We start from the raw sequence: 12415 nt of genomic DNA on the forward strand, positions 1-12415 counted from the left end.
ACAACTACTGAGCCTGCGAGCCACAACTACTGAAGCCCGCGCGCCTAGAACCCGTGCTCCACAAGAGAATCCACTGCAATGAGAAGCCCGTGAGAAGCCCATCCGGGAAGATCCCACATGCTGCGGAGCGGCTGGGCCTGTGAGCCATGGCCGCTGAGCCTGCGCGTCCGGAGCCTGTGCTCCGCAACGGGAGAGGCCACAACAGTGAGAGGCCCGCGTACCACAAAAAAAAAAAAAAAAGGGCAGGACATTTGGATCATTAAATGAAAAGGCTCAAACGAGGTGCAGCTCAAGGCTTTCTAGAGTGGGGTCAAGTGAGGAGGCCAGGAAGGATGCAGGCAGCAACTTGAGTTTGAGCTCCCCAGTTCCCCAAAGCACCCCCACCCAATCGAGGCTTGACCCCCTCATTAGTATAGGACCTGCCTGGACACTGCAGGCCTCTGAGTTTGAGGCCACTGACCTCCTGTCGGATATAAACTCTTATTGTAAGTCTGAGCTCCTCCTCCCTGGGGGCAGAAACCAACATCCTAAGGAGAGGGGATGTGTACTTTCCTTTCTTCCCAGGGAGAGCTCACCTCACACACCCCTGTTCTGCTTCCTGCTGGGATGGAATACAGGACCTGGTTCCAGTGGCCCTTCCTAGAGATAAAGGATGGAATAGCAGCAGTCTGGAGAAGCCCCTTTCCAGGCTTGGAAAGATAACCCCATACCCCTCTCCCTTTGCTGGGCTAGGACTGACAGTCCTTTCCCTGGAACACGTCTGAGGTCACTACAGGTTATAAGGGACTTCAGTTAAAAAGAATCTGCATCATTTTCTTTCCTCCCACCCTTCCTTCCCAAAGGAAGGTGCTGGTTTGTTCACATGTTTCTCTCCCAATGGCAGGACACAGGGAGGGGTCTTGGGGTCATCTGGAACATAGAGGGCCTATCCCTCTTCAGACCCTAGAGACTGCATACCCATAAACACTTTTCCCTCTGTGGCTTCCAGTTCTGACCCAAAGCAAAGTGTTGATGTTATAGGGGCAGTTCCAGCAAAGAAACATGACGGGAAATGTGGCAAAGGGTGGGGACCCACGCTCCCGGCACTCACATCCTCTCCACCAGAGCTGACTCAGGACCCACTGGAAAGCTGACTTCATGGCCTTTGGACTCTCTTTTACTGCCCCCTCCTTTGATAGTGCATCAAAATCAGTCTGTGTTTTTTCTGATTTTCAAAGCCTGATATCCATTTTGTGGATCTGGCAAACTCCAACTGAGCAAACAAATTTGCTAGATCCGAGGCCAACCCTCTCCAGTAAAGAGTTCTGGCTTAGGACATAGAAGTCAGAGCCAGGGCATGCAGAGTTGTCAAAAATCTGGGCAATTTGGGCTCTGAGGGAGGAAGACTAGGAAAGGGTGTGATTAAAGGCCAGGTCCTTGGGCTGAAAAACAAGGGCAGGGGTATAACCAGGTTGTCTTGGACCAGTTAGTGGAGGGATGATGTGGGTGTCATTAGCAGGACTAGACCCTAGAATTGGAGGGAGGAGGGGACGTGGCATTGGAGCTGTGTTTAGGGGTTTTTTTGTTTTGTTTTTTTTGGCCACCCCACACGGCTTGCAGGATTAGGGCCTAGGGATTGAACCCCGGCCCTCAGCAGTGAAAGCACAGAGTCCTAACCACTGGACCACCAGGTAATTCCCTAGGGGTCTTTAGACTTATGATCTGACACAGAAGTAGCTAAGAGACCCAAAGCAATGATTCATGACTGGAGAACAGTTTGGGCATGGTTAAAGGACCTGACTCTGGAATCTGGAAGGAAAAACAATGCTTCAGTGGTAGAGAAGGATACAGCAGAGACCTGAATAGAGACTAGAAGGAAGAGACAGAAGTCAGGGAAGAGAGCTTTCACAGAAGCCAAAGGGAGTGATCAGTCAGAAGAGGCAACCCAGCCCCCAGAGACCCAGGAAATTCCCTCCCTTCATTGGGCATGTCTCCAGAATCTACATCATCCTCCCCATGCAACGAATCAGATCCTCCAATAAATCTACTAGGTTGATTGGGACTTATTTTTTCTCAAGGGTTGAATTCATGCAGAAATCCAGGTTGTGAAATGTAATTCCTTTCCAGACAGATGAGTGACTAAGGTACATAGCCTGAGCTTATTGAACATTTTACAAGAACAGAAGGACATGAAAACATGGGAAAGAATTGGTGTTTGAAAATAAAACAAATTGATTATTCTTACTTAAATAAAGCCTTCTACTTTTTTATTCCATCTGATTACAAAAAGTGGAAAAAACATGTTTATTTTGTTACTGCCATCTTCACTCTCAAAAAGAGTATGGGGAGGGGTGGGGGTCAAGACTTCTGAAACCCCCCCAGGAGGTGAGTGAGGTAGTGAACTGTGAGGAGGGGTGTCAGAATAAGGCTCCGCCCACAACTCCACCCACACAGGCCTCCCTGAGTGTCCTCGGCTGCACCAGAAGGTGTAACTTATTGCTAAAGCTTCCCGGTCTCCCTCCCTGCCTTGTAAAGCTTCTCCCCCAAAAGCTGTTCTCTGATGCATCCTGAGGTGTCCTTACCCATTCTCCCCACACACAGAGCTTCTATTCTGTATACTCTGAGGTTTGTTGAGGAGCGACTTTTAGCCAAAGCCTCGTCCACACTCCTTGTGTGCTTATGATATCTTAGGGTGGATTCCCTGGAGAGACAATGAGACAGAGAATTGAGTGGCTTACCGGGGAATGAGGACAGGGCTGGGCAGAGGAAGAAGCTGACCTGCAATGTGTTTGAGATCATTCAGTCTCACGGGGACCTTGGGATCTGGGATGACCCTGTGGAGTTGTCCCAGCAGAGTCAACGGCTAGGGTTTTGTCTCCCCGTATCAATCAGTCGTTGGCCAGGAGGCATCCCTTGGGAAGTGCAGCTCCCTGTGGCTGAGAGCAAGTCTAGTGAGGAATTCATCTCTGCAGCCATCAGCAGCAATCGGATGGAGCAGCCCCACAGTACCCCCACATAAGGATTCTCCCTACAGTGTGTGAAGAAAACTGACTGATCACAAGAGCCTTGCCCACACTCCCTGCAAACACACAGCTCCTCCCTGAGTGAGCCATCTGGAGCCCTCCTGTCGGTTCTTTTCCCAATGCCTGTCAGCACTCCCTGAACATACGACGCTTCTCCTGAGTCGGCCACTGGATGTTCCATAAATTCTGACTTATTGCTAAAGCTTCCCCACAGTCCCTGCACACACAACACTTCCCACCTAAGTGCGTCCTCTTCGTGCACTGAGGGTTGACAGCTACCCACACTCTGCACGCATAAGGCTCCTGCCCTGAATGTGCCTCACTGCCTGATGAGGGTCAACACATCTCTGAAGCTTCACTCACACCCCCCACACACATACAGACTACTCCCCGCATGTCTCTCTGGCGTAAGAAGAGGTTCGACTAATTGCTAAAGTCCTGCCCAGGACTCCTGCATACACAAGACTTCTCCTCTCAATGTGTCCTCTGGTGTCTTATGAGACCTGACTTGTTGCTAAAGCCTCGCCCACACTCCCTGCAAACATAATACTTTCCCCCTGAGTGTGTCCTCTGGTGCACAAGGAGGAGTGATTTCTGGCTAAAGCCCCGCCTACACTCCTTGTACATATAAGACTTCTTCACTGAGTGTGTCCTCCGGTGATTAATAAGGGTTGACACCTGGCTGAAACCTCGGCCACACTCACTATACACATAAGGCTTCTCCATTGAGTGTGTCCAATGGTGTCTGATGAGGTTCGACTTATCTTTAAAGCCTCGCCCACACTCCATGCAGACATAGGGCTTCTCCCCTAAGAGGATGGTCTGGTTTGTAATGCAGTTTGATTTGGGGCTACAGTCTAGTTCACGTTCTTGACAGTTGACTGCTCCAGACCTTGAGGTTTCTAATTCCTTCATTTCTTTGTCTGCTTGCACAGGGTTTACCCTTTGGGCTGCACTGGGCTCTATTTCTACCACTGTGCTGCCTTCTCCAGGACTTGCTGACTGTTCTCAGGGTGGGCTGGGCAATGCACGTAAGGGCCGTCTCTCCTCTGTCCTCGAGCACCAGGGTCTGGAGTCACCTTCCCTCTCTTGGCCTTCTGTGTTTTCACTCCAGCAGCTGTGAGCAGAATACTGCTGCCCCCAATGCCCCAGGCCAGAATCCCCCAGGTAGAGGCGATTTTCTACACACACACCCGGGAAGATCTGCAGCGTGCGTTGGCTGAGGAACTGCTGACAGAAAAAGGCCAGAAGGCGGGAAGAACAGGGGTAGATCTCTGGCTTTGGTTCTGCTGGAGAGAGAAGGTTTTCAGTTAGAGAAGCCCTAAGTAGGGCTGCTGGGCTGTTCTGCCTTGTCTTAGGACAGAGAGTGTCTTACTGCCACAACTGTAATTGACAATATACATACAACACAATTTGTTTCCCACCAATAATTCCTTTACATTCCACTTCTACACATTCCATTTTCTATTGCAATCCAGAAAATTCATAACAAAAGCATCTTCTATATGTCAGTCAGACCAGGAACCTTTTTGCTCTGCAAGTAGGCTCAACTGCCCTTAGCCTTTTCCTCTGACTAAATCATCTAAGTCTATATCACATTGATATAGACTGTCCACAACTCTGTTCTACTTGGAGGTAACAGTCTCTATGACCTATGTGGAAATCTCTTTCATGCCTTTTCTATTACAAAATAGAAGACTGATATACAAAAAAAGTCACTAGGTCTGGAAGGCTTTCAAATGTAGGAAACAGTATATGAAACAGTGGTTAAAGAGACTGTATATGAAATAAATCTGAATTTCCAGTTGCCCACCCGCAAACAAATACTAAAAATTTCTAAGTACTAGGTTCTCTGCTAAAGTATTGTGGATTCAGCAGTGGACAGAAAGACATGCTCCATGATTTCAGGATTCTGGTACCTTGTGCCCAAACTAACCCCATTATAGTGACATCAGACGTGGCTATGGGATTTGCTTTGGCCAACAAAGGTTAGTGAAAAGTTAGTGCTTCTTCCAAACAAGTGTTAAGAGGCACAGTATGGTTCTATCATTGCTGTTTTCCCTCTTCCTTAAGAATCCCATGACCCAGATAGAGGCTGTTCCTTTTGCCTAGATCCCAGAGCCAGCAGAGCTGAACCAATAGAGCTGTCTACCTGAACTGTAGACAGTAGATATTAAGTAAGAAATGAACATTTGCAAAGTTTGGGGTTGTTTGTTATCACAGCATTACCTAGCCTAAACTAACTGAAATATCTCCCCTATGAAAGCTTTAAAGATTATTTCAGGGAGTACCTTTGAAGAAGAGACATCATAACATGAATATGTGAAGAACTAGAGAAAGAGAGACTGGTTTAGGAGGAAAAATAGTATGATCTCAATTTTTGATAAGTTTGAGAATAAACTTGTGCTGTCTTGTAACCAAATAGAAATATGAAGATAAAGCACAGGTGAGACAGTGACAAAGAAAATGGATTCATTATAATAGGTGATAGGTAAAATCATTGAAGTTCACAAACCGTTCAAGGGTGTGAATACTGACATAGAAAAAAAGAGTATGCGACACTAGTCCTATGGACTCTTACAGTCCAAAGAAAAGAAAAAAGTAAGAGAAAAGCCCACAAGAGACATAAGAGGCAGGAGAACTGCAGGATATTGTGGTGCTGAGCAAGACAAAGGACACAACTTCAAGAAATGCAAGTGGGATCCAGGCATTCAATATCAAGACTAATCTGAACAAGGTCATTTTGACATTTTCCTCGGAACCCGTTAAACATATTAACACAGAGAAGGAAGATAATATGACAAGAGAAAAATAAAAACAAGATCTAGTTAGATTGACTAGCTAAGGCCAAATCAAAATACACAGAACCAGACTGAAACAGATGAATCCACACTTAATTAGATGGAGCTCAAACTAGATGAAATCAGATCAAAACGTGTCAAAGAAGATGAAAATGAAAAAAGTAAACCTGCTTAATCCATATCAGGGAAATAGCTATGCCATTTAAGGAAACGTCTTTAGAAACTCCTGCCTAAAACTAGTTTGTGTCTCCAAAAATGTGATTTTTCTCTACCTGCTTTATCTAGAACTACAGGAATATCTAGAACCACACTATCCAATATGGCAGCCACCAGCTGTATGCTTCCTGAGCACTTCAAATGTGGCTGGTCTGAACGAAAATGTGTTCTAAATATAAAATAACAACCAGATTTTGAACACTTAGTACAAAAATAAAGAGTAAAATATCTAATTAATTTTTATATTGATTATATGTTGACATGAAAATATTTTGATATATTGGGCTAAATAAGATATTATTAAAATTAATTTCACTCATTTACTTCTACTTTTTTAAATGTGGTTATTAGGAAATTTAAAATTACCCACATGGCTCACATTATATTTCTACTGGACAGCACTGATTTAGAACAAGGGGTGGGAAAACTATGGCCCACAAGCTAAATCTGGCCCTCTATTTCTACACAGTCTACAAGCTAAGAATGACTTTTAAATTTTTAAATAGTTGGAAAAAAATCAAAAGAACAATAATATTTCATGATACATAAAAATTACATGAAATCCAAAATTTAGTGTCCACAAAAGTACTACTAGAACACAGCTATGCTCATTCATTTACCTGTTGTCTATGGCTATTTTAGCCCTAAAAGGGCAGAGCTGAGAGTGGTTACAGAAACCATATCACCCACAAAACCTAAAATAGTTACTTTCTGGCCCTTTACGGAAAAAGTTGGCCAACCCCTGATCCAGAGAAATATCACAATCAAAAGTATTTATCAACCTAGATTTAAAGAATCAGTCAGTTTTTAAATAAATGAAAAGAATATGGCTTATGAAACTCAAAAGCCATACAAACTTTGATATTTAATGTTAACTTCTGTCTTAGAAGGCATTTCTCACTGCTCTCCCCTTGCATACTGTGCCTCCACTGCAGTTCCTTATATCCAGCAGGCACCCCAATTCCTTAGGGCCTTAGCACCGAAAAGGCCCTCCACCTGAAATGCTCTTATCCTAGATACCTAGAGTTCTAACTCCCTTTGGTCAAATGTTACCTTTTTGGTGATTTCAAATACCCAATTTCAAAATTCAGCCAGGCACCCCTTCATACTCAATACTCCTTTATCCTGTTCTATTTTATTATTATTTTTTACTATATAGTGCTTATCACCTTCTAACATACCATATTATAATATCCCTATATATGTAATAACCAAAAATGGAGTATAACTTTTAAAAACTGTGAATCACTACGTTGTACACCTGAAACTTATGTAATATTGTAAATCAACTATACCTCAATAAAAAAGAAAATTAAAATAAACATATGCAAAAATTTTTAAACAATAATAATGTCCCTGAATATGAAGCTTTTTGTTATCTGTCTCCCTACAGCAAAAAGTAAGTCCCCATGGGCAGAGATTACCATTTCATTCACTAACATGTTCTAAGTGTCTAGAACATTTTCTGCCATATGGGAAGTGGTCAGGAAATCTCCACTGAATTAATGAAGGAAAGAACACTGCCTCAGTCAACGAGAGCAGATTCCTATAATTCTCCAGCAACACTTCTCTGTATAGGTCCCTCTACTCAGAGCTCAGTCTCTTCCATTCTGCCTCTGTGAAGACCACAGCCACATCCCTGAATGTAAGTGGTACCTATAAACAAGCAATAAATTAAGGGACATACAGCAAGTCCCCATCAGTCCTCCCACTATGAGGAACATAGCTGGTTGCCCCGGAGAGTCTGGATATGCAAGAAGTTGATCTAATTCTTTTCAGAGTACATGGTTCTCTGTATCGAGTTCTTCTGGGCATTATTACTATGGCTTTGTGTTAAAATCTGAGGAGCACACAACTGATGCACAAAACTCATTCCTGACCCTTGGACGCTTTTGATTTCTTTGGAGAAACAATTTATGAATCAATTTGAAAACCTAAAGCAGTGCTCAATGACCCTGAGGAATGGAGGAATTCTGAGATGAAGAGTAGAGCATGGGCTGGAGAAGAAAAAAAGCATCATGTACACAAGGCTTGTGCTGGGCATTAGGGAATGGAGACGATTTAGAGGAGAAAATGAAAGAAAACTTCAACCATAGAGAAAAGCAGGAGTGAACAGATGCAGCCTGGAATAAGCATTTTTGAAGAGTTCAGGTTATACTAAATGGGATCTGCAAAATCTGTCTTTGCCTGGTATTTTAACAATCTTTTTAAAATAAAGCCCTTAATGCTTCACTCATCACGTAAAGCAGTACAGGTGTACCTCATTTTACTGCACTTTTCTTTATTGCCCTTCATAGACATCAAGTTTTTATAATTGAAGGTTTGTGGCAACCCTGCGTCAAACAAGTCTATTGGCACCATTTTTCCAACAGCATTTGCTCACCACGTGTCTCTGTGTCAGATTTTGGCAATTCTCACATTTCAAATGTTTTTATTATTATTATATTTGTTACAGTGATCTGTGATGAATGATCTTTGATGTTACTACTGCAACTTGCTGAAGGCTCAGAGGATGGTTAGCATTTTTTAGCAATAAAGGTTTTTTTTAAGATTTTTTTGATGTGGACCATTTTTAAAGTCTTTATTGAATTTGTTACAATAATGCTTCTGTTTTATGTTTTTGGTTTTTTGGCTGTGAGGCATGTGGTATCTTAGCTCCCTGACCAGGGATCAAACCTGTACCCCCTGCACTGGAAGGTGAAGTCTTAACCACTGGACCTCCAGGGTCCAATAAAGTATTTTTTAATTAAGGTATGTATATTGTTTTTTCACACATAATGCTACTGAACACATAATAGACTACAGTATAGTGTAAACATAACTTTTATATGCACTGAGAAACCAAAAATTTCATGTGTCTCACTTAACTGTGATATTCACTATATCATGGTGGTCTGGAACCAAACCCACAATATCTCCAAGTTCTGCCTATACTTCAATAAGCTTCCTGGAATGAAAGCAGGGCATTTAGCTCACTTTGCTTCCTAGCCCCAACCCCACTGGACATTCCCTAGGAGTATAACTTTGTGTCCACAGTGTATCAATGAATGAACAACTCATAACCAATAGGGGAAGATGAATTTACAATCCACTGAGATTATAATTTAACTCATAGAACTGAAAAGTTGTTTTCATTTTACAGACCAAGTAAATTTATTTAGGCTTTCTCTCATTCTTAAATTCATATATTCTTTCTTTCCCTTTCCCTCCTTCTCCCTCCCCTTATCTATATAATTTTTCTTTGAATATTGGACATTTTAGGTAAAATATTGTAGCAACTCGGATACCAACCCTGCCCTCTTCCTAGGCTGTTGTTGTGGTTGTCTGCTTGTTCATTTGTTTTGAGACCTGTCTGGATTAGTTCGATGAAGGTTATTTCCCCTGAAGCAGTGGCTCCTCAGAGGGTGCAGCCTTGAGCAAACACACAGTCACCCAGACCTTCCCCCTCCTGACAGAGGGCTCTCTTTGTATCTCTCCTTGACTTCCCCATTAAGCTTCCAGCAGGTCTGCCTCTACTGGTATCACACCCAGCTGTTAGCCTCCACTATTGGTTGCTGATTGCTCTACTGTTTTCAACAATGTCCTGGAGTATAAATGGCTCCATAGTCTTATCCAATTCAAGTCAGATCCTTTTGCAGGGGTAATTTTGAGGCCAGTATTTGAGACTTACTCTGACCCATAGGAGAGCTCCTCTCAACAATCTCTTTCCCTGCTTTCTCTATTAAACTTCCAGCTGATCTGCCATCTCACTTGTTGCTATCACAGGCTTCTCAGTTTCCTCTTAATTGCTCACCACCAAAATCTCCACTGTTTTCAACAACACCCTAAGACTTCAACTTCCCTACTCAGTTCCACACAAAGCCAGTCCCCTTAGGGAGCGCTGTAGAGCTCTCTGTTCCTATGGCCTGCCTCCCACCAGGGCAGGACCTCTGCACCACTACTCAGAGGTGGCACAGGACTGGCAGACCACTTCGCTCAGTGTGACATTCCTGCTCTAATAGCGGGGCACTGGGCAGGGGTGGCAGCTCCTTTTCTTCTCAGCATGCTTCTCCTAGCACAGGATCTCTGTCTGCCCTATGAGCAAGATGAGGAGAAGGCAATAAGGTCCCTCCTAATTCTTGACCACCTGTGCCTGAGACAGAGCTTCCATCCTACAAATAGAGTCTAGAGGAGATAGAAAACGCCAGACTTCTTGGCCATACTTGCCTGCCACACTGAGCTGGAGCGGGGGAATAAGAATTGTTGGTGGCTTGCCCCTCCCAGGGAAAAAGACTGGGAACTGAGGGAAGAAAGTCCCGTCTTCTTAGCTGTACCCATTTGGAGTACAGCTTCCATTACACTGAGCTGAAGGGTGACCAGGAGGGAGCAGGTTGTGGGACAAATGCCACAGACTCTTGCTGATTTAGTAGATTTTCTTGAATAAATGTTTCGCTACTTGCCACATGTCCTTAAGAGCAATTTTGAGAGACTGTAAATAAATGTAACCCCAACTCACCAGTATTTTGGACTTTTCCCTCCTTTTCTCGAAGCCAGTCAGTCTTGTGAGAAGGCAAACCTAGAGAAGGAAACAGAAGCTATGAGAAATTGGGGCTCCCATGGTGCTGCCAGAGCAGCTCCTCCGTGCCTTGTGAAGAGGAAGTCGCCCCTTTCCTCAGCTGTGATCACAAGGCATTCGCAGTAAACCTGGAGCCCTGCTCCCTCTCTTCACCTCTCTGGACCCTCAACAGCTCTCACCTTTCGCCTTATGATACTGAGTCAGTGTCTTCACAGTTTCCATAACTTCCCCGTTCTCCAAAGGCAACATCTCCTCCCAGTCCTGCTCTCTCCAGGAAGAAGGATCAGGCAACATCATGGCCCCAGAGTCAGCCCAGTGTTCACCGTGAAATTCTGCCAGGAGGCCTGGTAGAAATTATTTCATCTCAAGATCAATTTCTGCTGCCTGGTGTGATTCCTCCAAAACTTACTTATAAAAGCCCAACTTGTTGCCATGCAGCCAGGACCTGTGGGACAGAGAAGCAATTTGACATTGCTGGGACCCCTACTGTGGGCCCTACGCCTGTGCCTCTTCAGCAGGGATCCTGTCCTCTCACACAATACACGCAGAGTCTCAGTCCACAAGGTTCCTTGCATTTTTTTACCTCATTCCTTTCTAGCCTGTAGGCCCTTTGTGGTAGATATCATAATCATTCCCAATTATTTGTTTCTCTCTATAATTCTCTGCCCCTGACGTCAGGCTTGGTCTCATGACTTGCCCTGGACAAGGAAATGTGACTGAAAGTGACAGTGCCACTTGTAAGCACTGCATTATTCCACCATCTCTCATGTTCTGAGAACAGAGGCAAGATAAACCTACTCTAAAAGAAAAAAAAACAGGGAGGTACTTCCCTGACAGTCCAGTGGTTAAGACTCCACACTTCCACTGCAGGGGGCGCACATTCAAACCCTGGTGGGGGAACTAAGATTCCGCATGGAGCCACACGGCATGGCCAAAAAAAACACACATAAAATCCAAAAGCCAGTAAGGAAGTGGTGGGTATATTTTATTACACATCAATTAAAAGGTTCAGTTTAACAAGAACCCCTTTAGGAAAGGTGGGTGGTGGGGAGCAGGGTTTAATATGGGTGTTTAATCTTTGATTGTCTTTTCATAAAAAATACTGCCGGATAAACAACAAGGTCCTACTGTATAGCATGGGAACTATATTCAAAATCCTGTGATAAACCATAATGGAAAAGAATATGAAAAAGAACAGATATAACTGAATCACTTCGCTGTACAGCAGAAATTAACACAACATTGTAAATCAACTGGACTAAAATAAAATTTTTTTAAATACTGGAGGTAGGGCTTCCCTGGTGGCGCAGTGGTTGAGAGCCCACCTGCCGATGCAGGGGACACGGCTTCGTGCCCCGGTCCGGGAAGATCCCACATGCTGCAGAGCGGCTAGGCCCGTGAGCCATGGCCGCTGAGCCTGCGCGTCCGGAGCCTGTGCTCCACAACGGGAGAGGCCACAACAGTGAGAGGCCCGCGTACTGCAAAAAAAAAAAAAAAATACTGGAGGTATACATAGAAAAATAATAAAACTGATTATCTATGGGAAATAAACCTATCTTTGTTTGCACTGTCATGACTGTATCCTAGAATCCAAAAGTCCAAATAAAAACTAGAATTTGTAGCAGCTCATACAACTCAATATCAAAAATCACAGCTCATACAACTCAATATCAAAAAAAAAACTCAATTTACAAAGTGGGGGGGGGTTCCCTGGTGGCGCAGTGGTTGAGAGTCCGCCTGCCGATGCAGGGGACATGGGTTCGTGCCCCGGTCCGGGAAGATCCCACATGCCGCGGAGCGGCTGGGCCCGTGAGCCATGGCTGCTGAGCCTGTGCATCCGG

At 44.2% G+C, this 12415-nt stretch overlaps 1 protein-coding gene across 1 annotated transcript in view; it reads right to left on the reverse strand.

Moving 5' to 3' along the window:
• Positions 1 to 2247: 2247 nt before the first annotated feature.
• The window catches only part of ZNF343 (zinc finger protein 343), a 16400-nt gene continuing 6232 nt past the window's right edge, over positions 2248 to 12415 (reverse strand). The window contains 3 exon segments of the mRNA XM_024117112.3: positions 2248 to 4291; positions 10515 to 10574; positions 10754 to 11019. Coding sequence (XP_023972880.1) covers positions 3477 to 4291; positions 10515 to 10574; positions 10754 to 10871 — 993 coding nt within the window. The 5' untranslated portion in view covers positions 10872 to 11019 and the 3' untranslated portion in view covers positions 2248 to 3476.

The sequence above is a fragment of the Physeter macrocephalus genome, chromosome 14 (genome assembly GCF_002837175.3).
Source record: "Physeter macrocephalus isolate SW-GA chromosome 14, ASM283717v5, whole genome shotgun sequence".
In the NCBI taxonomy this organism is placed as follows: Eukaryota; Metazoa; Chordata; class Mammalia; order Artiodactyla; family Physeteridae; genus Physeter; species Physeter macrocephalus.